Below are 27,302 nucleotides of genomic sequence, written 5' to 3'. Positions count from 1 at the left end.
GAGCACCATTTCACTTTTCTCTCACCGGTTCACCACAGTTCTTCCAGCAGTCCACACTTTCTCTGCACTCTTTTTCTCATCATCTTCTCCTTCTTTCCCATCGCCCTGGTTGCCACAGGTTTGCCTGCTGTTTCTAAAAGTAGCAGCAGCAGCAACCCAGACTGACAGCAGCTCATTGGCTAATGTTTATCACGTGTCGCCTGATCCCGGACACTATGAATGGCTTTACCATATTAACAGGAGAAACAGCACAAGTGAAGTTAGACATTGCCATCGGACATGTGGTAATTTCTAAATGTTTTAATCCAGGTTAGGTCTGGATTAGCCAGTAGGTTGTTCCGGATCTGGACCATGGTCCGCTAATCCATGACCTCTGCTCTAGGGGATGCCTGGCCTTCCCTTTGGCCTAAATAGCCGATACAGTCTCACTATCAACTCTTCAATTATATGAAGAGGGGGGGCCCTCTCATCATTTATTGATGTGCAGGGTGCATGATGAGTTGTGGCATTAACTTAAGTAAAAACTTACCACTAACCCATTTCTAACCCTAACACCTAAACCCAAAGAAACACTAGTATAGATATTACATTACCCTCCTAAATCTACCAAAAGAAATTTTTAGGTTATAATTTATGAGAAGTTTTTGTCGTGGGTCACGTGATACAATGTCTGCAACCGGTCATAAACCTTGTGAGTCAATATGTATTGAGAGATACTACATCAGCATGTGAACCGCAGGAGTCTTTGGCCAAGCATCAGTATTTTAGGAGTTGGGAGTGAGAATATGTTGAAATTGCTGATAACATCCTCAAGTTTAATATCAGAACATTTAGTGGAATAGCATGTAGAGGATCTCTGGTCTTGGAACACTCAAAATAGCACATGGTCAAGGAATCTTTACATAAAATCAAAGATCTTAACATTTTCCCAGTATAAATGTTGTATCCCAATTTGAACCAGTCTATCCAATACACTTGTCTGCCACACAAACAGCAACACTAACTCTAACAAAAAGTAGCAGAATATATCCCTAGAATCCGTAAAGCAACCTACAAATATTGTGGTTTTATTGATTATTTATTTGGAGTTAATTATTTGTTGTATATTCTGTAATATAAATGGCTGTTTAAATGGTAAATACTGCTGAGTGAATTAAATACGTAAAAGAGTAAAAGAATAACAAGCAAACAATTTTGCTAAAATAAGGAGTTGACAATTCCCTAGTTTTGAGTGTTTTTAGCATTTTTTGTGTATTTTGTATTAATATTTTAAGTTTTTTGTTAGAAGAATGCAGTTTAGTTAGCTGCTTTCTTTGTAGCTTGAGAGCATTTAGCGCAGACATTGTTTAATATTTAATATGTATTTTAAAAGGGCTTTATTACACGCTTCACACAAAGCGACTACCTTCAGGTACTAGTGCTACTGTAAGGTGCTAAGTCGCTTATTAAGTAAGTGACTGCAATAACCAAGTTTTGTGAACATAGCAACTCATTGTATGTTCCTGTATGTTGGCTATATAACTTTATAAGAAATAGTGGCTTACAATAAATTACCCATTGCTAATGAAGGATTTTAAGTTTTATTTGTACATCTTCCACTGGCATTAGGTGTCTCTCTGTGTGTCATGAGCTGCCCTGATAGCTCACCATAATTATTCATGCCTTCCACCTGCTTAACTCTGTCTAGCTCCTAATTGTCACTAATCTCGTCCACCTGCCGTTCTCCAGTTCCAGCTATCGAGGCCAGATCATTGGTCTGTGTTCAGTTCTGTTAGTTTTAGTTAGTTCCGAGGTTTGTGTCCTGGTTCCTGGCGGCCAGCGAATTGACAGGGTTTTCGTGTCTGTCTTGTCTCCTGATCGTGTCCTGGTCTTTCTCCACGGATCCCTCGTTTGGCTCGGAAGGCGGAGAGGGTCCGTTTTATTCCTGTAAGCCTGGTTCCAAGGAGGAGACCATTTAAAGTCCTGCTGAAATCCTGGTACTACGTCTTGTCTCTGTCCCTCAACCACTGAGCCTGCCTGTCTGAATCTGAGCCTGCCTGTCTGCATCTATGCGTGTCTGTCTGGGAACGTTTCTGGAACCGTTTGACCCCTGGTCAGATTACGGACCCCTGGATCTTGGAACTCTTCCTGTCTGATCTATTTTCCCCTGATCTGGATCGGCTGTCTGCATGGTCTCCGGGACTGAAGCATCGGGGACACTCTGGGTGGCTTAAGGCTGCATCTCGTTGGCAGTGCTCTGGCTGATTCTGCCTAAAATTGAGAGCTTGGACTGAACTGTCAAACCAGAGAGTGTCAGTGATTGGGCGGTGCCCCACCCCCCTTTTCCCCGCAGTCGCTGCAGGTCCACAGATCCACAGCAGCCCGTTTCTGTTCAGTTTTGTTTCAATAAATGTTTTGAACTTTCCTACTGACTATCTCACCTTGAATACTGGATCCATCTGTCCCGTTTTATGACACTCTTTGGAAATTTTAAGGCAGGAGGGGCTAAGCTCTGCAAAATATGATGACGTCTATGTGAATAGCTGGGTAATCGGCGTGGCTGGTAAACATGGGACTGGAGAACGACACAGAGATACCATTACTTCCTACACATTATTATACTTTACTCCTTTCTATCTATACTAATAATTACTTATTGCTCCTTTTAGAAAGTTGGTTAGTAGAGGTCAAATATTAACTACTTACAAACTTTAAAATAATCTAACTTTTGAATAATGGAGAACTCTATCTTTGAGTTGTGAGAAAGCTTGTAAATCCACCAGTCCTTTGTGATTCCACTTTATTAGGTTTTTCCTTTTCAATAAAAACTAAGCTACATGTCAGTATTTGCTCAGTGAAATTCACTAAACTAAGCAGGCCTATAGATGTGATGCCATCGGATGTAACATCCAGCGCTCACTGATGATATTATTAACTATAGCACAGAGATTTCATAGAAGATCCCTCTGGATTTCATCTCAGTTGCCTTTACCATCTCTGGGTTTTTTTCATTCATTATTCATTCAGTCAGGTACAGCTTCAGATGCCGAATAAGAACGACAGCACAGATGGATTCTTACTTATAGTCTCAGTATGGTTCTGTTTATAACAAGGCACTAATATAAACTCTCTACTTTCTCTTTAAAGATAAGACTTTTCAGACTTAGTGGAATTTTTTCTCCTTATGCTTCTTTTCTATCAGCCGAAAAGACGTATAAACTACACACAGTCCCATTGCTCTTTTTAAGTGGCTTCTCTGCCTCCACTGGACAGCTTACATAGGAAAAAGGCAGAAAAAATGTCAGTCAGCAAAAGAAAGTTGAATCCCCTTTGCAGCAGGTGAAGTGCTGAGGTTCTCAGAAATGCCTTGAACATGTTCTTGCATTGGTAAGAGTGAAAAAAACAATAAAAGAACAGAACTGATGATGAGTTGCGGTAACGCTACAGTGGTGGTTGAAATAACCGCAATGAGACCATGAGAATTGTGACTGATCTAAAATTAATGTAGCAACAGATAGGCGGCTCTTTGATGATACAAACTAGACTTAGAAATTTTGTTGAAATTTTGATTTGTGCAGCTTTCATGACATTTCCATTTTTTAAATTGCAGCAGTGTGCAAAATAAACAGTGTGTGAGAAAAAACACATTGATATGGAAGTTCAGAGCATCAATATATATGGTGCAATGATGCAGTGTTTTGGTTTGCTGTTATCAGTGTGATGCAGAGTCTGTGGCTTTATTTAGTTTTCTCAACAGTTCAGCTGTCTGATGGCAGTGGGGAAGAAACTGTTGCAGAATCGGCTGGAAGCCTCTTCCCAGAGTGCAGCAGGGAGAACAGTCCATGGTGGGGGTGTTAGGGGTCACTGCAGGACACGCAAAGCTGGGATGAAATGTCTTTTATGGAGGGAAGAGAAGCCCCCGTGATCCTCTCTGCTGTTCTCACTACTCGTCTCACCTTCTTCCAGGCTGTGGCAGAGAGGCTGGAGCGTGGTTAGGCCAGTTCTTCCTGATATCAACTATGATCTCCTTCATTTCTCCACATTCAGAATCAGGCTGTTGTCTCTGCACCAGCCCACCAGCTGCTCCACCTCCTCTCTGTAGTCCAGGTCGTTGTCGTCTCTGATGAGGCCCACCACCGTAGCATCATCTGCAAACTTGGTGGTGAACCTAGGGACGCAGTCATGTGTCATCAGGGTGAACAGCAGGGGGCTCAGGACACAGCCCTGAGGGGAGCCTGTTTTTAGAGTGATGACATCAGAGGTGTTCTGTTCGACCCGAACTGAAACTACCTAAAGATTTAGCATTTAATGCCAGACAGAGCAGTTAAGTATTTCACCCTGTGCCTGTGTAATTATCTAGCAATCTAATTCAGTTTTTGTAAACAATTTAATATTGCAAAATTCTTGACTTGGTCAGTACTTTATAGATGAACCTTTTCCTATAGTTAAACCTGAAAATCATTCAAATCTAGAAACTGAATTTATCACCCAGTTCTAGCTCAGCCAGAGTGGATTTTCTAAATGACGTGTTTGTGCATATTCTCAGACGTCTGAACTGTGGAAATTGCAAAACACTCTTAAATCTGAAGAAACCAGATTTTTTCTTATATTTGTTTTATGTTTCAACACCTGTCAACTCTGTTGCCTTGCATTAGAGCAATCTGTATTTGGAGAGCCTATGTTTCTAGCACCATCAGCATATTCCAAGTCAGATGGAAATCCATGACCAACCCATTGTTGTCTTTATGGAATCTTTATTTTTTATGGATTTTGTGTTTCACCATTTGAATCAGGATGAATGTGCTTGTAAAATGTCTTCGGAATACGTTTCAGGACCAAATTGTAGATGGTTGTAAGCTCCCCTATATTTGGTGATGTTTTTTTGTTTTTTTTTTTATAAATACAAGCGCAACAATTCTAATTGACTTACATTTTTATTCCATTCTAACAGGACCATTTCTGACATCTAACTCATAAACACATTTCATTATAGCTGTAAACCCTATTTACCGTTGCATTCAGTATATATAAATTCTTACTGCGCAGCTTTTTGCTAACTTGTACGAGTTTTATATGTTGACGAGGCTGAGCAGTCTCTTTTAGGGTTGTCACGATACTAAACTTTTCAACTCGATACCGATACTAAGGAAAAAATTTGATACTCGATACCATTTTCGATAGCACAAGGATAAAAGCAAAGACTCCAAAATTCAACAGAAATATTTTCATTAATAAATAAAATGCAATGAATAAATACAATAAACAATAAGAACAGTATTTTGAGCTTGTATGCTGAGCACAATATTAAGCAAGCTTGATAAAAAACTTATACAATTAAAATTAAGTTTTCCTTCCTTGGCTATGCTTTGCACACATAACAATGACGCTAGCCAAACTGGTTAAGAAACAAAAATAATTCTCAGCAGCTGCACCTCTTACAAAAAAAAGTCTGAAACTGAAAAGTGCACAGAATTATTCAATCACACAGTGTTCTGAAAGTGCATTTTCCTCTAATCTGCACTTTAGATGAATGACTGCTTAGGTGCCACTGGTGGTAGCATTGTATCGATACTTTTAAAAACGAGTATTGTATCCGGATACAACGTTTCAGTATCGATACTTTTTTGAGTATCGATAATTTTGACAACCCTAGTCTCTTTACCATAACCCTAATCTTTAGTTGCCTCCATAGATCAGAGACTTGGTAAATATTTTTTATATCTAAGAATAATAAGGCGTTACACTCAAGTTATGATTGTGATTATTCACTTCAATAATGCTTATTTATTACCACATTATAAGAAAATATTTTACTTTTTTCTTTTTTTACAGTTTGCAGTTTGATTGTTAAAAATGTGTGTAAAGCTTATCTACGCTGTTTTAGAGGTTATATTGAGGAGCATGTAAACTTGAGGTATGTAAACTTTTTTAAGTAAATACTTGTTTCCTGTACTGCACAAGTAACTTTTATCCATTAACCCAGCGTCAGACTGAAGGCAGATAAAACATCCACAGGCAACACCAACATGTTTTAGTTGCAGATTCATTTGTTTCAGGAGTAAAAGTTCAACTCTTAAGGTCCAACTCTCAGCCGGGCAGAGAAAACTGCTCTCGGGTAATTTTAAGCATCTTGAAAAGTGCCTAGTTTTGATTTCCTAAATAGCCCAACAGCAAGGGAGCAGAGGTAAGCTCTGGAGAAATGCAATTTCCTCAAACCGCAAAAAAGTGGAAAACACTTTACAGTAAATACATCCTGAAAAGTTGTTGACTCTTCAAAAGTGAAAGATTAGGGTGAAAATCAAAGCCAGTGCGCTTCTTCTCCTTGCTCTCTCCTCTTAACCCCCCTGTCTCCCTGCCCTCTGAAGTGTGAACAGACTCTTTGCTGTCTCAGCTTAGCAACCTTTGATCAGCATGCAGTCGCCAGAATAGTCTTGGACAAGGTCAGAGAAACAAAATGACGGTGGGTGTGTTGTCAAGTGCGAGATGTCACCGATGTTTTCTCTGCCATTCAAACCCAAGTCGGAACACCAAAGGGCTTTACTTTGAAAGGACAACAGCTTGTTTATTATTGAAGTGTCCATAAGAAGTGTCCCTAAGTAAAGTTCTTAAAGTTTAGCTCTTAGACAGCGGCCACCCTTGGGCAGTCTGCAAATCTGTATTTACCCACTGAGGCCCAGATTACTTGTGCACTGGCTTGTGACAGTGCAGCCAATAAACGGCTGTAATGTTGTTCTCTGCTCTCAGAGCAAAAACAAAATCAACACGTGATCTGCATAGTCCTTCTCAGCCAATTTACTTTCCCCTTAAGATGTAATTTGAATTAACTGATCAATTTCCACTCAACAAAAACCTGCAGACCTTTTCTCTAGAATTTACCACAAATCTTTTGTAGAAACTCTAAAAATGTTAAAAGCAAAGGGGAGGGGGGTGTTACATTTCCACCGCTCATTTTTTCAGACCCATTTCTCACTCTGAGAGGTGATGATAGCATTTAATCTGCACTGTGGATGTGCTTTTATCTAAATATAGAGTTATCATTGGAGTCCCAAACACCGGTGCACATCAGAGAGTATCTGGTCCCTGTAGAAAGGCAGAGCTGGCCTTTTCATGTTGAAAATTAAACCCCAGGAGGTCTGCTACATTTTGTCGCTTCTAAAAATTCATGTTTTAGAAAATAAAACTTAGTCTTTCATTTAGGTATATTTGTCACCAGAAGGAATCAAATGTCTCTGTCTGTTCTTAAGATTGATTAAAACCGGGTTATACCATTAAGCATTTTGATGGCCATTTTTCTTTCTCTTGTTTTATAAATATTTGACTTATAGTTACTCACCTTCTGTCTGAACCTAATAATTCAACCTGAGTTGCACATCAAAGTTTTTGTGAGATGAAAGACTGATCTAGAGATGTAGGCAGAGAGTCAGGTGCAATGCATCTGCTGGGAAGGGGAGGGTGGCTGAACAGGCTGGTGACAAGTTAGACATGCAGGTGACAGGCTGGTTACAGGCTTAATAGGCGGGTGGCAAATTGGACAGGCTGGTGACAGGTAGCCTGGACAGCCAGAATAATTCAACATATAGATGGTGTATTAGTCTGGTATAGAGCTGATGCACCTCAATATTAAAGGCGGGATTAAGAGGGTCAGCCTATCAGGTTATAACCAGTCAGGTAACTATGGATGTGACGCAAAACTTAGACAAGACCTTTTTTGTGCAATGTTGTTGTCTGTGAAACATATGAAGCTGTGAAAGAAACTCTCCAGTGAAATATTTCTGTCAGTTTAGGATTTTAAAGAATTTATTTGTAAATTATGGTGGAAAAGTATTTGGTCAATAACTAAAATTCAAGTCAATACTTTGTAACATAAACTTTGTTGGCAATGACAGAGGTCAAACGACTTCCAACTCCCGCAAATTTTCTATGGGGTTGTGGTCTGGAGACTGGCTAGGCCACTCCTGGAACTTGAAATGCTTTTTACGGAGAAACTTTTTCGTTGCCTGGGAGGTTTGGATTATTTTCATGCTGAAAGATCCATCCACATTTCATCTTGAAGGCTCTCATTGATAGAAAAAGGCTTTGGCTTAAAATCTCTCGATATATGGCCCCGTTCATTCTTCCCTCAGCATGGATCAGTTTTCCTGTCCCATTTGCAGAAAAACAGCCCTAAAGCATGATGTTTCCTCCCTCATGCTTTACAGTAGGTCTGGTGCTCTTGGGATGCAACTCTGCATTGTTCTTCTTCCAAACACGACGAGTTTGGTTTTTATCAAAAAGTTCTATTTTGGTCCCATCCGATCACATGATATTCTCCCAATCGTCTTCTGGATCATCCATATGCTCTCTGGCAAACTTCCGGCGTACCTGGATATGTACTGGTTTGATCAGGGGGACACGTCTTGCACTGCAGGATTTTAATACCCTCTCGGTTTAGTGTGTTACTATTAATAGCCTTTGTTCCTGTGTTCCCAGCTCTATGCAGGTCATTCATCAGGTCACTACATGTAGTTCTGGGATTATTGTTCAATATTCTCATGATTCTCATGATCATTTTGACCCCACAGTATGAGATCTTGCGTGGAGCCCCAGATCGAGGGAGATTATCAGTGGTCTTGTATGTCTTCCATTTTCAGAAGTCTTGCTGGTTTGTGGGTGACCAAATACTTATTTTCCACAATAATTTACAAATAAATTATGTAAAAATCCTACAATGTGATTTCCTGGATCCTTATTTCTAATTTTGTCTCTCGTAGCTGAAGTGTACCTATGATGAAAAAAATTCTATTATTCTGAGTAGGAGAACTTGCACAATCAGTGGCTGACTAAATACTTTTTGGCCCTTCTGTTTAATGCAAATGTTGAAATACATTGTTTAAGGAATATATGTGTGAGTGCAGAATAGTTGTATAAAAGTATTATTGATCTAGTAATTGTTTATCTCACTAACTGTCACTAACTAGTATGACTGTATATTATAGAGAACTCTGTCACTTTTTCCTGATGTTTGCACATATTTGGCTAAAAAAATGGGCCAAATCAAAACAGAAACTTTGAAAAAGTTTCATAGAATCTGAAGAGCTATCGACGAGAACCACTTCAAAGGATAACATTACACAGCCTGTTCCTGGGAAAACAAAGCGCAAAGAAAAAAGATTGTTTTTATAACTTCTATGAAAATCAAATGGGAGCTTCATGAAAGTGCATTTTCTTCAATAGTTGTTCGACCATACCATTGGTTTTGTGGAGCTGTGGGGATGGGAGTGGAGTTTAAAGCATTTTTCTTTTTTCAGCAGATGACATTTCAGGTGCTGCAAAGAAAATCTTTGCTTGTTCTCCCTTTTTTTCAAATTTTGTCTTCGATACCAGCGCTGTCTAGGGTGGATGGGTGGTGGTGAGTGATGGTAAGAGAAATAAAGTGATATACAAACTCCTATTCCTTTGATAATTTATGCACAATTCTTTCAATATAGCTTTGAATAACTGGAGAGATTCAGGATACAAAGCATCCGCTTCTGCATAGCAAGACGCAGAATATTGACTTGTGTTAAGCATTAATGACGTTCAGGTTGGATGAATGCGACCTGTGGCGGAATGGCTGAATCAAATTCGTATCGGATTCAGGAGCACATAGCCAAGTGGCCTGGGCTGCATTTTCAAATTCTCCAGAGGGGTGCACGACTATACACGAGTAAATAAAGTGAATGTGATTGGTCGTTTATCAAGGGGGCGGGATTGTTGTGACGGAGGGTTCGCAAGCAAGTTTGGTTGTGGCCAGTTTTGCCGGAAGCATCTTGCTAACCAGTTAGCAACTTAGTGCTAGTAGGTTCCCAATGGAAAATTAAGTTGGGACCAAGTAGCACTAAATTGGTGACTTAGATACGATACTGTTAAGGAACGCTGTGGACAGCAGAAACATGCAAGGAGGAAAGTTTTGTGTCGGGAGGTCGTGGATGAGTCTCCTCCGTCATACATTTTTCATTTAGAGGAAGAAGGCTTAAAGCTGTAGATGTTTGACCCCTTGCCTCCTGAACACTGGGACGTAACTCAATGGTAAAGTAAACCATTCTTATTTCTTATTTCAACCGTTGCGTATATTAACTGCGACATATGAATCAAGATGCTATGACCGAAAAAATGTGATTGACAGATGACCGTTGATATATGATTGGTAAAATTTAGGTGTTCAGGTTGACGTATCACTAACTGGCCTGCATAAGATAATGGGGGGGGAAAACACAGATTTTAAGACAGGATTTATTTTAAGAATATACATTTTCTTACATTTGGGACAATATGGTCTGATAGAGTAAATTTTTAAGCCAGAATGATTGAACATTTAAATATGACCTCCCTACCACTTTAAAATCGGCGGGGCCCATCAGTGTCATGATTTTATCTAAAGATCTGACCCACATGCAGAAAACCAAACAGAGAGACCAGGGAAAAGTTTAACAAGTTTTATTGTGAGTTGGTTGAGAGGAGTCCAGTGCTGCTCTGAGCACTGTCGAACCGGGACTGAAAAGTGAAGGGGAAGGTTCTGCGGTTAGTTCAGGCTCAGTGGGAAATTTGTGTCTTGATTAGGGAATTAAGGCAACAGGACTCAGGTTTCCAGAAAAAGGTGTCTGTCGTTGAATCCAGTCGGTGTGGGTTGTTCAAGTAATAGACTTGTTCGTTGGAGGGCGGACAGGGTTTAACCAGGTTCAGGTGTTTCTTTGAGGAGCGGAGGAGTTGACTGCTACTTAGATTTCCTGCGGTACTTGAACAGTTTCATGTGGAGATAAATCCCCTGCTCAGAGAGAAGCCCAAACAATCCTTGGGGAAAAGGAGATCCAAACCACCAGTTTGAATCCTCAGCTCAGGTTGATGCTCATAGAATCCTTCCAGGGGGAGAAGGTCCAAAACATCCAGTTTGCAGGATGAATTCCTGCCGAGAGGCAAAGACAAAAAAACAACAAGGTTAAGACTCAGGTGACAAAAACTCAGTTTGACTCAGCAAAACTCAACTTGGCTAGAGAACCCAAAACTGGCAAACACTCTGGTGTCGAGGTAGTGGCAGTCAGCAGCTTAAGAGTCCTCTGGTAATGAGGCAACCATCCGCAGGTGTGTAAGGAGGCCAACGAAAACCAGGTGCCACCTGGTGGTGGATGGAAAACAAACAAAAGCACAACCCACACAAACTGGATTCCTAACAATCAGGGAATACTGCAGATACCACCACACATAAACACACAAACATTCCATCGATCACACAACTTACTTGTGTCAAGTTAAACCATTTTCAGACACCAGAATATGTTACTCTCTGACAGGCTGTGGTCCCTATAAGCATAATAGATATGGCGGCTATACACTTTATTACTGGAAATTGGCCACATATTTTTTAACTTTTATTTTGTTCTGACATTTTGTCACAAAAAGCCCCAGATTTATTTTAACTTGCTGATTGTTAATCACTTTATACACTATTGCATCAAAAGATTTTTAACAGAAACATCAAACTCACCCCTGCGAAAAACATTACCAAAGAAGTGTCTCTGTCTGTCATCAAGCTGGAAAAAGTCCCTAACTGTCTTCCTGTCCACCAAAGCCTGTTGGTTAGATTCTTCTTATTCTTATGGTCTTGTTTTCCCATAAGTCTTCCTCTGACACTTGAAAACCATGACAACATGAAAACCTCTATTAAAGTAATCATTTAATGCATCTCTCAAGAGAAACAACATGTCAATCCCCCCACTCACATTGTTACCTTTGCCTGTGTGCGCAATAACTGAACACTGTGTGCCCTGAGGCTGAGAATAAGTCCCTGTCTGTCCATTGTCTGTCAATAACAGGGTAAATGAGTGACATTTGATATTAACAATTAAGCACACTCCAGAGAATACCAACTAAGTCGTCCTGTAAAATGGCCAAGAAGAGCGAAGGAGAGAAATTGCCACAGCCAGTGGTCAGCCCTGCGCCAATGAACCCCAATTTGCACTAGTTTTGCAATTTTATTGGGTTTTTTCAAGGTTACAGTTTGCTAAATCACTAAAACTCTGTCCTCTGAAATTAAACATAGTGTGCATGATCATTACAATAATTAGAGGAACAGGAACTAAGTAAGTTTAAAGACTGAGAGACTGTGTGGCATTGATGTAAGTCCCACTACATCCTCAAGTCTGCCTCAAGTCGCACTGGTGGTGATATTGCGAAACAGGGTTGTGAGCACTGAACTGTTCTCAATTTCTTCTTCAGTCTCTTGTTTCACCTCTTTAATTGTCTCGCAACATATGTAGCTCGATTCTAAGCTCCGTCAAGCATCTCTCCTTTGAGAGCCTTTGGGTCAACTTTGGTGGGATGTTCTGCTCGTAAAGCTCTCCACAGAACAGTTGAAAAAGCGTTAACCTCAATGCCATCGGCTGGGTGACTCAGCATCTAAGCGTAGCTGTGTTTCAAAATGTTTTCCATAGCCGGTACGCCAAGGCTCTGTGCTTTAATGTTTCCAAGTGCAATTTTCCTGTTGTTTCTTCCTCAAATGCTTTTATCCATTTACTTGCACCTTTAATGTGAGGTTATCCGCTGACGAGCCCAACGAGGTCACCAGAAGCCCATGGAACGTAGTGAGCAACTTTGCCTTTGATTAAAATTGGTGCCATCATACCTGCTTGAAATCGATCAGTTCGTTAAATGTGAGGCCTCAGTCTCATTTCCATCCCCCCTGTGTCTGCCATAGGCACGGCCCATCGTCTTAGTGGCCTTGGAGCCATGCCCCCCCCCATGGCTGGAGTTATTTGGTTCTGCTGCCTGCATATTAGTGGTCTGTTTTTTCAATCTCTTTTTCCATTTCTTCAATAAGTGAATAGTCATGCTCTCTTTCATCACCTTGTTCAAAATCATAAAAGTCTATATGTATCTCCTTTTGTTTTCCCATCATGTTCTGCATGACAGTTTATGATTTTGGTAGCTCCTTCTGGTCTTGCACTACCTCTGTGCATAGTCTGGGAAGCTTTTTGGCCTGTAGGCTTATCCTTTCTGCTGTTGCTGCAGAAGTTTGGTTGCATTTCTGCTAGTTTGATTGGAGAGACTCTATTCCTCTGGCCTGCTGCATGTTGAGCAGCATCGATCATGATCTGACTATCTCTTCTGGCTGAGTTATTTTGAACAACATCAGCTTGCTGTTGACACCCTCCTGTGTCATGACCAGAATGGTTTTTTAGCATTAGCGTGCTCTTTAACGTTGCACTCTGCAGCAGCACATGGTAAGTTATGAAAAGAATCGCCTTGTTCAGCAGCTGCATCTCTTTGGCTGCAATTATCATTTCTGTATCCCAAGTCACCTACTATATTCAGTGATAGATATATGCCAGAATGTTTTGGGTGGTCGCCCTTTTCCTCTGATTTCTTTTTTATTTCCGTGAGTTGTTTCTTTAAAGCACTCCTGTATTGTTCTCCCTCATCTCTGAAAAAAACCTAGAATCTTTAGCTCAAGCTCTCGTTTTTCTCGTCTTTTCTTTTATTTATCTTGTGCTTTGTATTCTGAAACCCTTGTCTTCATTTCGTCACACAGATGTGGATCAAAACTACCATTTTCTGGCCAGGGTTGTGAGAGATGTTTGGTACGATTGTGCCATTTCTCAGACACCTTTGGAATTTGTAAGAGATACTCTGGATGCTTCGATCCCATAATCACTGTCGGCAGATTAGACATTTTTAGTTTTTGCTTAAAAAGGTTTAAAGGTCCTAAAGTTGAAAGGTTTGAGTTATAGTAATAGCTTCTATTGTTTTAACAGTAGGTTAGATTTGTTATGCAAAAGTTAGATATTGCTACACAAGCCCTTTAATGTTGTAACCTAAACCTATATTATTGATAAGGCCTTAGGAAGGAGTAGTTGTATAATGATTTGGAAGTTTACACTTAAAATACTTAAAAGTATGCTACACAGTGCACTAATTTGAGTAAATATTTAGTTTTAACTTCTAGATTAGATATGCTGTAGTGAACCCTGTCCTCTGGCAGATGTATCTTAACAAGAATCACAGAAAATGAACCAATAACCCAGACATCGAGCCACCAATGAAAGCTTGCAATTCAACTAAAATTAAAAATCTTTGTTTGTTATAGCAATTTAAGTTCACACAATGCAGCTCTATGTTCAAAAGTTATTTACCACACAGTATATTTTCGTAAAGTTGGAAAAATTATCTCAATTTTATCTGAAGCCTGCTGCTCTTTGTTTAAGAAGAAAGGGGTAGAGTCAGAGCTCAGGGAGGAGGAAGAGAAAGAGAAAGGGAGGAGAGTAAGGTGGGTAGAGTGATAGAGAGAGAGGGAGGGGTATGGCTCGGTATCTGTGGTCTATTTGATTTGGATTTAAAAATATAAAATAATAAATGTTTCAAACATAATATAGAAAAAACACAGTTTCAAAATTCACAGGATTTGTTTATTTTTTCCCATGTTATGGGGGAACGGGAAATATCAGGTCATAACTTTGGCAAATAATGATCAAACGTCACCAAATCCACACAGTTAGTTGTTGATGAAGAGAGGAATAAACACCAGACTTGCAGGTGAATTAATTTTTCCCCATGTTATGGAGGGGGAATTTTTATGTGTGATAGCATGTAGTATACAAGAAATTTAATTAATCCAGTAATCATATTTCATATCATATCCAGTAATCCAGTAGTCATATTTTACATTAGAACGGGATTTACGATAACGTCTATACTCTCATCTTCACCCTCATGGCTAAGCCGCTGACCTTGGAGAATCCTAGATCCTCCCCTGATAGCAAGTTACACTATATTACTCCGTAACAAGAAAAACTTTATGGAGAATTTTGTTAAGTGCTTTGCTTAAAATTTTAGGAGAGAAGGTCAAGTCAGCCTTCCTAGATTTCAAACCATTATTACCAGGTAGCTCATATTAATTTCCAGTGATGGGCAGTAGCACTGCTACATGTAGCGAAGCTATTAGTTTAACTACATTTTCCAGTAGCCTGACCGTAGCGTCGCTGCTTTATTTATCAAGTAACTTTCCTGTAGTGATGTTATTATTTTTATCAAGTAGCGACGTAGCGTCCACAAACGCTACAAAATCCAGGGCAAAACTAAGTAATGAAAGCAGGTTTTCTATTTTTGAAACAACAATTGGAGTTATTTTTTGGGCATTCATGTATGAGCCTATATTCTGCCTCTCCTGTCTGTATCTACAAAACATGCGCATGCGCATTGCAGTGGAACTAACATATAAATATGTAGGTAGAAATTAAGTTATACAGTGAGACATAAATGTATATATATATATCTTAATTAGCTTCTTTATTTTTTCGTTTTTTGGTAAACAGTTTCATTTGTTACTTGAATCGACTGTTTAATTGAGGTCTGAAGAAGTTTTCTCTAAGGGAGACCCTAAAGAAATAAGATGCCTTTTGTAGGGTTTTGTTTTCCCTAGAGATGTCCATTGAATGTTAACTCATAGCCATGTCTCGATGTGTAGAACACTACACAGTACCTTTCATTTGGTTCTAATTACAGCAGATTGTTTATTTTTTTGTCTACTAGTAAATACTTTAGTTTTTTTTATTATGCTGATCATAAAACAATTTTTACACTGTGTTATGTCATTGGCTGATCTTTAATAAATGTTTAACCAGTGTATCAGACTCATTTTGAATTGATATTAGCTTGGTACAACATTAAGTAGCTTCTGATGTAGTTAAGCTACTGTTAAAACATTAGTGTAACTTAGCTTGCTATAATTCTTTAGGTGGTAGCTTTTGTGTAGTGAAGCTTAATTTATTGTTGAGTAACTGATAGCTTAGCTCACTACACTGGACAAGTAGCTTGCCCAACACTGGTCATTTCGCAGACAGCAATAAAAGATGGTGGCCAATAAAAGAAACTCTTATGTGGTAACCTAATGGTAAACATCCACCAAAAGTTTCCATTGTTACATAGTCACAATTGTCATAATTGCATGCAGGTTATTTTAAAATGATATACCTTAATCTTGGGGTAATCACTTGTTTTTCTTGTTGCCAAGTACTATAGTGTAACTTTCTATGTTATTACCATGTTATTACATGGTTATTGATGTACCATAAAAGAAAGCGTTATCAAATAAATATTTTTCAATAAAGTGTGTTGTTATAATTAGTATAGGATCCCTGTAAAGCATAAAAAGCTATTGTTGGATATGAAGGTGCTTGGTAGTTGCATCATTTGTTTTGCTGTTTTGTTTTGAGTGTGATCAGTCTGTGATCTCAGGATATTAGATTTTCCTGATGCCAGCATTTTCATCACACTGGGGTGCCAAAATAATCAAATCTGTTTTGTCCCAGTTTGGTTGTAACCATTTTTACTGCAGACATTTCTGGTGCCTAATAGTCTTTTTTTAAGAGCTGTGTAATTTGAACTACAGTGCTGTGAAAATGTGTTCGCCTCCTATGAGATCTCCTCTGCTTTCGCTCTTTTGCCAAATATTTCAGACCATAAAGCTCATTTTAATATATTAGACCAAAATATATTAAGCCGATTATGTTCCATAACTTCTTTCAAGGAAGATTATCTTTGAGAAATGAAGCATTACAGGAGCAAATTAAGCAAATATATTAAAGGGATAGATCTGAATTCTTCAGCCTTAGCTTGTAAAAACATTTTAAACAGAAATCTCTTGGTTACTTGGACCCAGCATGAGGCTGGCCGCCTTAGAGGAGAAACTAAAGTGTCAGAATAAACTGCTCAAAGTGTTTTTCTTTAGTCCTGAATTAAGATTTCATATTAGTATATTTTTCCTTCTGAATATGTGGGGACCTGGATACAAAAGTCTTTTGAGATTACTTTATTACCTTTGGAGCTCTTGTGCTTGCACATAATAGCATTTCTGGTGTCCTACGCTGATCTCAGTTTAATCAGTGGATTGCTGATTGCCGGTTGGTAGTACGGGGTTGAAGTGAAGCAACCGGCTGCCATATTGGTACTCCCTTGTTAGACCGGTCGCAATGTAAACAGTATGTGAGCTACGGCATCGAACAAAAATAATGTTCCCATTTTCAGGGGGACTTAAGATTTTTAAAATAAAGATGAATTCATCACTTTGGCACAGACTGGCTGTTTCATAGCACAAGTAGATTACTTTAAGTTATAATAAAAAAATCGGTACATTACATTGCATAGTCATTATGAAGTCAATGAATTCTATGAATCATGTAAAACAAGATATCCAAATCCATCACAAGAAAATTAATGTGTTAACGGAGCATAACAATACAGATGTATTGTTCATTGTACATTTATTTATTTATATTTACAAAGATATATAGATGTTAAATGATTGAGATTTTTTCGTCAAAATAACATGCAATATATTTCAGCACATGACTTTTTTAAATGAGAAAAACATAAAACACTACAAAAATAACAGCGTCATCCGCTTGATAATAAATTACGATATTGACATTTCACAGTGAATTTTTCTCCATTTACTCTTTCTATTTTCTTACTTTAGACACAATGTCAACGGCTAATTTATCTTTGAGTCAGTCTGACTGCCGGAATAACATTACGCTACATAATAGACTATAGGATACCTCGGCGTATATGTGGATTTTCTTGGCTAGAACATCCACTGACTGTGAAATTACCGTGGAACGTCTTCCCACAGACGGCAAACTACTTGTTTTTGTCAGCCATATTTTCCACATGTAGGCATTTTTAGTGTGTGTCTTCTTGAGAGTGGGGAGTACCAACATGGTGGACGGTGGCTTCACTTTTTTCGGGCAATCACCAATCCAGTGAATAAATAGAGATCAGTGGTGTCCTCAGACAGATCCTTTGCCTTTACCATAGCCACACATGAAGAGGGAATGAAAACACCGAAATGATCGTTCATTGGATAACTATGTCACATGTGTGGAGGAAGTTCATCTTTTTTTATGATTAGCTCCAGGTGAGCCAAATTGGTTTTCCATATTAATTTGCAGCAAAGGGTCCCATTATACGGTAAATGTTAGGTTTTCCTTATAATGTTTATTTTTTGAAATGTTCTTAACACTTGCTGTTTTGTAACAAACACAAGCTATCTGTAGTAAAATGTTTTATTTTATAACCTTCAGTAGATATTCCATAAATGTACCTAAACTTCATGGATGCAAATAATGACGAGAGGAACTGCAATGCATAATTTTTATACAGGAATGACAGTATACCACTAAAACAAAATTAAAAAATGGTTTATACATGATATAGTTTCTTGAAGTGGTAGCTTCCCTCCAGCTTCTTGTGTTTTTGTTTTTATTAAACTCCAAATAAGCAGAGATTTTTTTGAGCATTTCTTGTCCAGAATAATTTATATGGAGTGAATTTTGTTCTGTTATTGTTGAAAGAAAATGTTTTATAAAAGGAAAGTTGAAAAAAAAAATCTTCTAAATTAAAATTAGAAAAAATGAAGTCTAAACATTTATTTTGAAAAATATTTTAAACAAAAAAAGTTTTGAGTGTACCTTTGCTGTTTTCTTCAATCTGTTTATTTTTCCATTTTATTTGCAGATTTTGCAGTTATAAATTTCATTCTTTTTTTCCCCCCACAGATTTTCAACGTGATTTTGTAAAGTTCATTTTCACTGATCAACTTCTCTTCACTTCAATGCTCAGTCTTCACCCATAAACATGTTTTTGCTAACATTCTTCCAGACCAGTAGAAATGCATCTGCACTCCAGGGGAAGGCCGGCCCAAGATGTGAAAAGAGTATGATCTGTAAAACGTAATTTTAAAAGAATGCAATTTATGAATCTAAAAAACAGAATTAAAACAAAAAAAAATTAAAACAACTTCTGAAACAAAATTTGAATAAATTAAATATCAAAATTTAATTTGGAAAAAAAAATATTAATCTGAGAAAACAGGAAAGTTACTTTCAAAACCTTTTACCAAATGTGTTATTTGCTTGCCACAATAATGGAACAAAGTTCACTCCATAGTTTCACAGAACATTGCTTTAGAAATTCTGAATTTCCAGTTTAAAGCTTCAAATATTGTTTTATTTTTCTGTAAAGGTTAACATTTTCTCTTTGTTTTGGTTTCAGGCTGATAACAGAAGAGCACCTCACCCAGCAGAGTCAACTAACTCCTGAACGAGTTTCAACACAGATGCAAACCTACTACTCTTCGACTAAAGCATCTCTTTAGAAGAAAACATGGGAGGCTTCAACTGACATTTAGGAATTAAAGCTTCACTTCTGCAAAGTAAGGATGCTGGGATATCCTAGATAAACCGTATGATAGGAATATTCTGAGCTCTAAACACACCAAGATGCCACGTGTCTCTTTTGGGCTCCCAGAGTTTTCCTCCAAGTGACTCTGAAGGCGACAACATGACTCTAGCCAAACGGAGAAAATTCAGGACTTTTGCTCTCCTCCTTTGCGTCATCACCTTCACAACGCTCCTGTTCAGCTACACCTTAAGGGACCCCTCACTCTGCTTTTTCCGGTTCGCGTTCCGGCTTTCGGATATCTTCTTCTCCAAAGGGCCCTGCTCCTGTCAACGGTGCATCGCAGCTCTGGAAGGAGACCCGTGGTTTGCAGAGCGATTCAACCTGTCCATTCACCCTCTGATGACCAGAGAGAACAGCGTCCTCTCCGAGGAGACCTTTAAGTGGTGGCAGGTATGACCTTTTAAGTATTTTGTTAGAAGTTTTACTGTTTTTATTTTCTCTGATTAAAAGAAAAAAGTGCAGATTTAAAGCTCATGTACTGCTTTGAAGAGTCTGTTTGTTTTTGGTCACATTGATTGTTTTGAAATCCTACAAATCTGATCTAGGATAAAGCTACCAAGCACACTGATATGGAGTGAATTTTATTCCATTATGTTACAAGCAAATATCACATTATATGAATGGAAATAAAAAAAAAAATCCAATCCAGACATGAAGCTTAGAAAAACTTCAGGCAAATATGTCTGAAATTGTAATTCTTTCAAATTATATTTTCATATTAAGTCCTATTTTTTATATATACTTTCAAGTTTCATTTAGTCAAGTTAGTCTTTTCAGATTAAATTTTTGAGTGACTTTTTTTCTAATTGTATTTTTGCACGACATTCTCTTTATTTCAAGCCCCTAGCAAACACTTGCTATGGATCAAACATTGACCAAAGAAAATGATTTAGCCAGCGTATGCCTAACATCCCAGAATCTTCTAAAATGCTTATATACGCTGAACATGCTATTAATTTTTTCAATTTTGGGCGTAACCATAGAGTATTCATAACGAGTCCTGAACTTATGTCCAACAACAGCCTAATTTATTCATATAGAACGGCGGCATAATGCCCATTAAATGTCACAAGCCATTGTCCTGAGTGGGACAGCAATGCCCCCGGAGGCGCCTGGCCTGCATAAAAAGATCGCAGTCGCAGCAGATTCAGCGTCATGTCTGCTAGGAGGTTTGTTGATCGTGGCCGTTGGCTCGAACATAGGGAGGATCCCATCACACTCACCTTCTCTCTCACCCTATAACTGGAACAGCGACAAATTGATGAGATCATGTTGTTTTTTGAGGACAGCTAGTATTTATTCCAATCTCAGCCTTGCCGGTGTAGGTACCAGATCGGCTCGGAGACCTGCCCCTTCTTATGACTTCAATATATGGCAATTCCACCCGGACAAACTGTAGTGCACCCGTTTCTTAAGGATCACCAGGATTCCAAGCTCTATGCCCTAACCACTAGGCCGCAAACCCCCTTCATTATGTAAGATAGGTGCAGGGTACATATTACTCCGCTGGTCTTAGCCTTACACAGTAGCTAACTTATTCTAGGAATATATTCAGCCATTACTGAACTGTTCCTTTTTTCTCCATCACCAGTGGTTGCAGTCAGAGAGGCAGCCGGCTAACCTCACAGAGGTGGTGGAGGAGCTGTTCCAAGTCATCCCAGATGAGGTCCTTTACACGGACCCCAGTCCCGTGCGCTGCAGGACCTGTGCAGTGGTGGGGAACTCTGGGAACCTGAAGGGCTCTCATTATGGGGGCCTGATCGACTCCAGTGATTTCATCATAAGGTGATTTAAACCTTCCTTCTGTGGTTTCGTTTCGTCATGACTGTGTCTCTTTTAGTCGCCTTTTAGTCAGTCAATGAAACATTCGCTGTTTGCTCTCTTAAACCAAATCTTCTTGATACAATTTAGCTCTCAATACAAACCAAACTATTGTAGCTCTTGGTGTATGTTAGCTTTGTCATGCAATAGGATTTTGAAGACTCCCTGGTATTTAGCACCATTAATCTTGTCTAAATCAAAGCATCTCCAATGCAGGATAGATCATGCTATGGCTTACTGAGGGACTGAAGCTTTTAAGGGAGTTTTTTGTGGAGAGGTTCTCCCATCTGAGCAGTGCATCTTTTTAGCTCCTCTGAAATTGGCTGAACAACAATGGATTAATCCAAATACTTGGAATTGTAGCTCATAGTTCCTAATTCTCCACCTTTAACAAAGCCGTCAGTAAGAAGACTATCCAGTGTTGGAAAGAAGCTCTGAAGCCCTGTAATGAGTCCTTCACCTTAAAATACGTCATTGTGCGGTGGACATGCAAAACAAAAATGATGCTGGCCAAATTTGGGTTACAGCCTTAAAGAAAAGAACTACATAGAAAAGCTACAAAGATTTAGCTAATGACTAAAGCTTTTACTCGGTCTTCTCATGAATCCAAACATGCAGCGCCTTCATCCTTAAACTACTTAGGGCTTTTATCTCCTCTTTCTTTCATCTTTTCTCCCTTTTTTTTTCAGTTTTTCCTTTCCTGTTCTAATTTCCCATTGCAGTGTCCGTATAATCTGTAAAACTCCCTGCATGAATTATAATAAAGCTACTTATATGCATAAATCAAGCGGAACACTATGGTGGTAGCCGTACTGCTCCACTTGTGAAAGTAAAATCTTTTGGGCTCTTTTTGGCATCAAGACAATTATTCTTATTGCCACATAGCCAGACAGGACACTTTAAAAAAAACAACAACTTTACTTTACTACTCTACATCTTTCACAAGGCTGAATGCTCCAGCTGCATGTCATGTGATGCATGTGATGATAAAAGGGTTTCCATTGCAAAATTGCGAAACATGATTTCGTAAGACCATAAAACAGTAAAACCACCTCATCAAAGCGAAGCGTTTTTTATTGCAGTGTTTCCATTTAGTGCATTTATTTTGTAATTACAATTTTTGCAATTTGATGGGTAAATGGGATAAAAACATGCAGGAATTTACTTAGACTTAGACAGATTTGTCATTTTGTTTACACAAGCGTAAAACAAAAATACATTTCGTTTGGAACAGCTTTCTGAACAATTTCATCTTTTTTAAAAAGTGCAGCCTTGAAAAATAGTAAAAAAATATATATATAAAAACTGAGGATAATCCCAACAGCTCCAGAGATAATGGCTACAGAAAATAAATAGCAAACAAAAGAAATAAAACTAATTAAAACAGACAAGAATACTAATAAAGAGAACAAACCTATACAAATCTAAGAGTCTCTGTGTTCATCATCTGTTTACATCATGTTCACTTCAGTTAGCATTTTATACCTGTGACTCTTTCTTTATGCCATCCATGGATCCTGTATAGATCTGCTAGCTGAAGTCACTGCTATTTTCTCTGGTTTCATTTACTTCATTTTATTCCTTGCATCATTATTTTATTTTTTTTTGCCAGTGTTTGTTTTAATGACCTCAAGATGAAGCTACAGGAGCAGGATTCACCTTGAGGTTGGGGAAGCGTTTGCTCTCTGCAACCTTAAGCAGCTCCACATGCTCCATCTTCAGCATCAATCATTCATATCAAAAACATCCAGGCCTTCCCAGCATGGGCTGTATATTACCATAAGCAGCATCTCCACCTCATTCTCCATTTACACGAATGGTTATTATGCATTAATAATATGAGGATGTATTGAAAGCATTCTGTTCCAAGGGTGGCTGGGTTATACTGTATAACATCTCAGAATTCAAAATAATGCACAAAGCCATAATATCTGTGTGTAAAATACACATGAACTGAGTTGTTTTTAACGTTAATTAGATATTTTTGTTGACATATAATAAAAACCCAGATTTAAGTGTCCACTAAAGGATTGAAACTTATTAGTTCACATATAAAGTAGTGGTGGGACTCGATCAAACGAAGTACAGTGTCTGTAATTAATTTAAATTAATCAGATTGTCATTTAAACATATATTGATGAAATAAATTTATTTTTTGTCGCTAAACTATTAAAAAATATGTGCACAATAACAAATATTGCTTTTAATCCATTGTTTAGGTCGGAGGTTTTCAACAGGGGGTTCGCGACCCCTAGGGGTCCACAGAGGTATTGCATGGGGGTTCCGAAAGTTTTTGGTTTATTAGACTTTTTTTTTATTATTCCCCCCTGCAATTTATTCCACTAATTGAAAAGTTTTTGAATACACATTAACATGAATTCAACACACTGTAGTAAACAGATAAATGGAGGCAGAAGATGTTTTTTAGTCATCAATGCACACATTCAGCGACACACAGGAGCTCTTTCAAGCTGGACACCATTTCATTCACAACAACCATCCCATCAAATTAGAAATACTTTAATAATCCCAGGGGGAAATTACTCTGGTTACATGACTCTGTAAAAGAGTGACTATAGGACCAGTTTGATAAAACACAATTTCATACAATACATGTAATTAGGGGGTCCCTGCTCCATCTCGCCATCAGTTTGGGGGTCCTTGGCCTGGAAGGCATTGAAGACACCTGGTTTAGGTTATCAAACTATTAGACTGGTTGAAAGTTTAAATAATTTTGCCTTTTTTTTTAAACCAACTCTAAAGGTTTTATGTAATTTCTTTGAAAAAAACAACTTCTATTAGAAGCGTGAGCTGTAGCTTAGATGAGCATTCATTTTAGCACAGTTCATTCCATTGATCTTGATGTTTACTGGCCAGAGAACCTGTGTCACAGCTGTGGACGCTGACATTAGTGGGGCAAACCACCAGTGGACCAAAATGTGTGATGCTGCTTATGCATCAGATTCATGGGTGTGCATAAAATGAAGAACACATAAGTTCCCGCTTAGGTTTTTAGTATGTGTTTTTCTTTGTTTTTGTTTTTATTTTTGGAAGGCAGTGAATTGCTTTCCTTTTGTTAATACGTTAAAATGAATGTATTTATTAATCAAAATTAATCATTTTCCCTTGATTTAATTTAAGGTCTGACCCAAAAATGCAGAGGACCAAACAGAGAGACCAGGGAAAAGTTTAACAGGTTTATTAAGAATACAAGATGAGTCCAGTGCAGCTCAGAACACTGCTCAACCGGGACTAAAAGGTGAGGGGAAGACACTGCGGTTAGTTCAGGCTCAGTGGGAAATTTGAATCTTTGGTTTTGAATTGGAGGAAAAGGTTGCAGACTCACTTCTTCAGGAAAAGGTGTCCTTTATGGAACCCAGTCTGTGAGGAATGTACCAGAGATTGTCTTGTTTGGTGATGGGCGGACTAGGGGTGTGCAAAATAATCGTCATGATGATGCATCGTGATTCTAATTTTCGTGATCTACTGCATCGATTCTTGACGCCAAGTATCGATTTTTAATTAAAAAAAAAGAATAAATAAAATAGCATGAATGGTTGGCAAACATCAGCCAAAAACAAGTGTAATACAACTTCCAGTCCAGTAGATGTCGCTGCGGATGTGTTGACGCCTGCTGCCTTGTAATCCTTATTTTGTTATTTTTAGTTTTATAAATCCTAAGCACTTTTTGTCAATGTGTCCACTCCAGCAGTAGTAATATTTGTGTCCAGTTACAGTAATATTTGTTTTCATGGCAAATCCTCCAAAATTCATTTCAATAAATACAGCTATGTATGAATTCAGTTGCTTTCAGTTATTTATCAATTGAAGACACTATCCAAATCATACTCAGCCAGTCAGCCACTGGTAATGGCTGTATTTTTTTATAACAGTGTTCAGTGAAAATATTGCAATGCATCGCAATAATTCAAGTATCGTGATGCATCGTGATAGAATCGCATCGTGGCATGTGAATCGTGATTCGAATCGAATCGCGACTTCTTTGGCAATACCCACCCCTAGGGCGGACTGGGTTACTCAGACTGCAGTTGTTCCTTGGTGAATGGAGATTTCCTGCAGTACTTGAACGGGCTGCTGTGCAGATGAAAGCTTTGCTCTGTGTGAAACTCAAACGATCTCTTGGGGAAAATGGATCCAAACTTCCTGTTTGGAACCCCAGTTCAGTTGAACCTTCCAGAGAGAGAAGGTCCAAAAAAATCCAGTTTGTAGGATGACTTCCTGCCAAGAGGCAAAGACAAAAACAAAGTTAAGACTCAGGTTGACAAAAACTCAGGTTGACTCAGCAAAACTCAGCTTGGCTAGAGAATCCAAAACTGGCGAACAAAAACTCAGGTTAGACTCTGCTAAACTAAGCATGGCTAGAGTGCCCAGTATTGGCAAAACAAAGACTTAGGATAGACTCTGCTAAACTAAGCATGGCTAGAGTGCCCAGTATTGGCAAACACTCTGGCGATGAGTGGCAGTCAGCAGCTTAAGAGCATTCCACAGGTAATGAGGCAATGAGCTGCAGGTGTGCAGGGAGACCCAATGAGGACGGGGCACCACCTGATGGAGGAGGAAAGGAAACACAAAAACAGACCACACAAACTGGATTCCTGACAGTGTTAAAGTCTCGGCCCTAAAACAGAGATGAAGAAAGAAAGAAATTGAACAACAGGTTTTTTTGAATGCCTGTTTGAGACAATTGTGTTGTTAATCATAAGTCGGTCAGTAATGTCTAATTATTAAGTGCCTTTCATAGATAAAGCAATCACAAAGCGATTAACAGAAAACAGTAAAATGTCAACTAACAAGATAAAGCTACATTACTCCCAGCCTCTGAAAGGTTCGATCACCTTTGTTATGATCTACAGGCTCTGTAAAATGCAATTTGACAAGAATTTAATTCGTAAAACTCTATCTAAAAAAGCAAAAAATATAAAATTAAAAAAAAATCTGAGAAGACAGTAAAGTCAACAGTAATAAAAAATTAAATAAAACATTTTAAAATAGATCTGATGAGTATTTTCAGTAATGAATGTGCTCCAACACAGAGTTGTGCTGATTTAAGGTAAAATTTTTTCACTAAACCACATAAAAAATTTAATAAATTAGGACATTAGCATTTCAATAATTCATAGTTAAACTTGTGCTTTCAGGCAGAGTAAATGGGAGCTCGGTCTGCTTTTAATCTGTCACACAAATTGAATCTTGGCAGCGCAGAAGAGGACAGGGTTCCTCCCAGATGGGTTCTGTGTGTTTATTGTGACGTATTAAAGTGCATGTTGTGTAATAACAGCTCATCTGGATGTTAAAGTGCTAAATAAGCTTCCTGACTGAGACTCTGTGGTCAGATCAGTGACAAACATGACTTCTGGCTGTTCTGGGAGGATGTGTGAAGCCTAGAGCTCATCCAGCCACAGGCTTCATTTGGATGCAAAAATAAAGCCTGTTCAATCCTGCTGCTTACTTATTTATCAAGAATCTAAGAAAATCAACTTTTAATCTGCATCCTGACAGAGTTTGTGCACAATTGTGGATTATCTTCAGATGTTAACAATACTTTTAACAGCACAATAGTTTTTTGGGTTGTTTTTTTTCTCGCTTTCTAAATGTATTTAGAAATTTCCAAAAACCCAGATTAGATTTCAATTTACCAGTTTGATTGTTAGATTTTCCTGTTCTGACACAAACGGAACCGATGTTCTAGTTCACTCCGCAGATCAAACCGTTGAAAGGAGCCTTTGTCTCCGTCTTGAACAGACAAAAGTAACTTATGAGGGTTTTGAATTATGTTTAGTTAAAATTTGCTTTTAAAGCATTTATCAGGCACACTAGCTATAAAAAATGAATTAAAACCATTTTGCGTTTTAACTGTCAGAGTTGATCATTCAAAGCTTTAAAAAGAATATGAATTTCTCTAGAGATAAATTGGATGTTAGACTATGTACCCATCGCCCCTTCTAGTTTCCAGATCAGTCAGAATGTGAAACAAAATGAAGATTCTGAATATTTCGTTGTGTAAATGAGGGAAATGACATCTCCCTTCATCTACAGGCTTGCATTGGGCAGTGAATCGTCAGTGATGATTGAGTCATTCTTGCTGCAAAAAGTCAGACATGATTTTTTTAAGTCAAGAATGATCAGCAAATGGCTTTTATGCTGTCCTTATCATTTCAAAAACTTAATTTCATTTAATTAAATTTATTATTTGATTTTAAAAAATGAACACTTAAAGGCCAGAACACCCT

At 38.3% G+C, this 27,302-nt stretch overlaps 1 protein-coding gene across 1 annotated transcript in view; it reads left to right on the top strand.

Annotated features, from left to right (window-relative positions):
• Positions 1 to 21,019, top strand: part of LOC107081845 (CMP-N-acetylneuraminate-beta-galactosamide-alpha-2,3-sialyltransferase 1-like) — a 96,355-nt gene extending 75,336 nt beyond the window's left edge. Inside the window, exons 2-4 of the mRNA XM_015370165.1 lie at positions 19,042 to 19,201; positions 19,297 to 19,620; positions 20,822 to 21,019. Of these exons, the coding sequence (XP_015225651.1) occupies positions 19,330 to 19,620; positions 20,822 to 21,019 (489 nt within the window). The 5' untranslated portion in view covers positions 19,042 to 19,201; positions 19,297 to 19,329. The remainder of the gene's footprint in view (positions 1 to 19,041; positions 19,202 to 19,296; positions 19,621 to 20,821) is intronic.
• The last annotated feature ends 6,283 nt before the right edge of the window (positions 21,020 to 27,302 follow it).

This window comes from Cyprinodon variegatus, unplaced genomic scaffold (assembly GCF_000732505.1).
Source record: "Cyprinodon variegatus isolate N-32 unplaced genomic scaffold, C_variegatus-1.0 Scaffold42, whole genome shotgun sequence".
Classification (NCBI taxonomy): domain Eukaryota; kingdom Metazoa; phylum Chordata; class Actinopteri; order Cyprinodontiformes; family Cyprinodontidae; genus Cyprinodon; species Cyprinodon variegatus.
The sequence above is the reverse complement of the archived record's forward strand: the minus strand, read 5'-3'. Positions and strand labels throughout refer to the sequence as shown.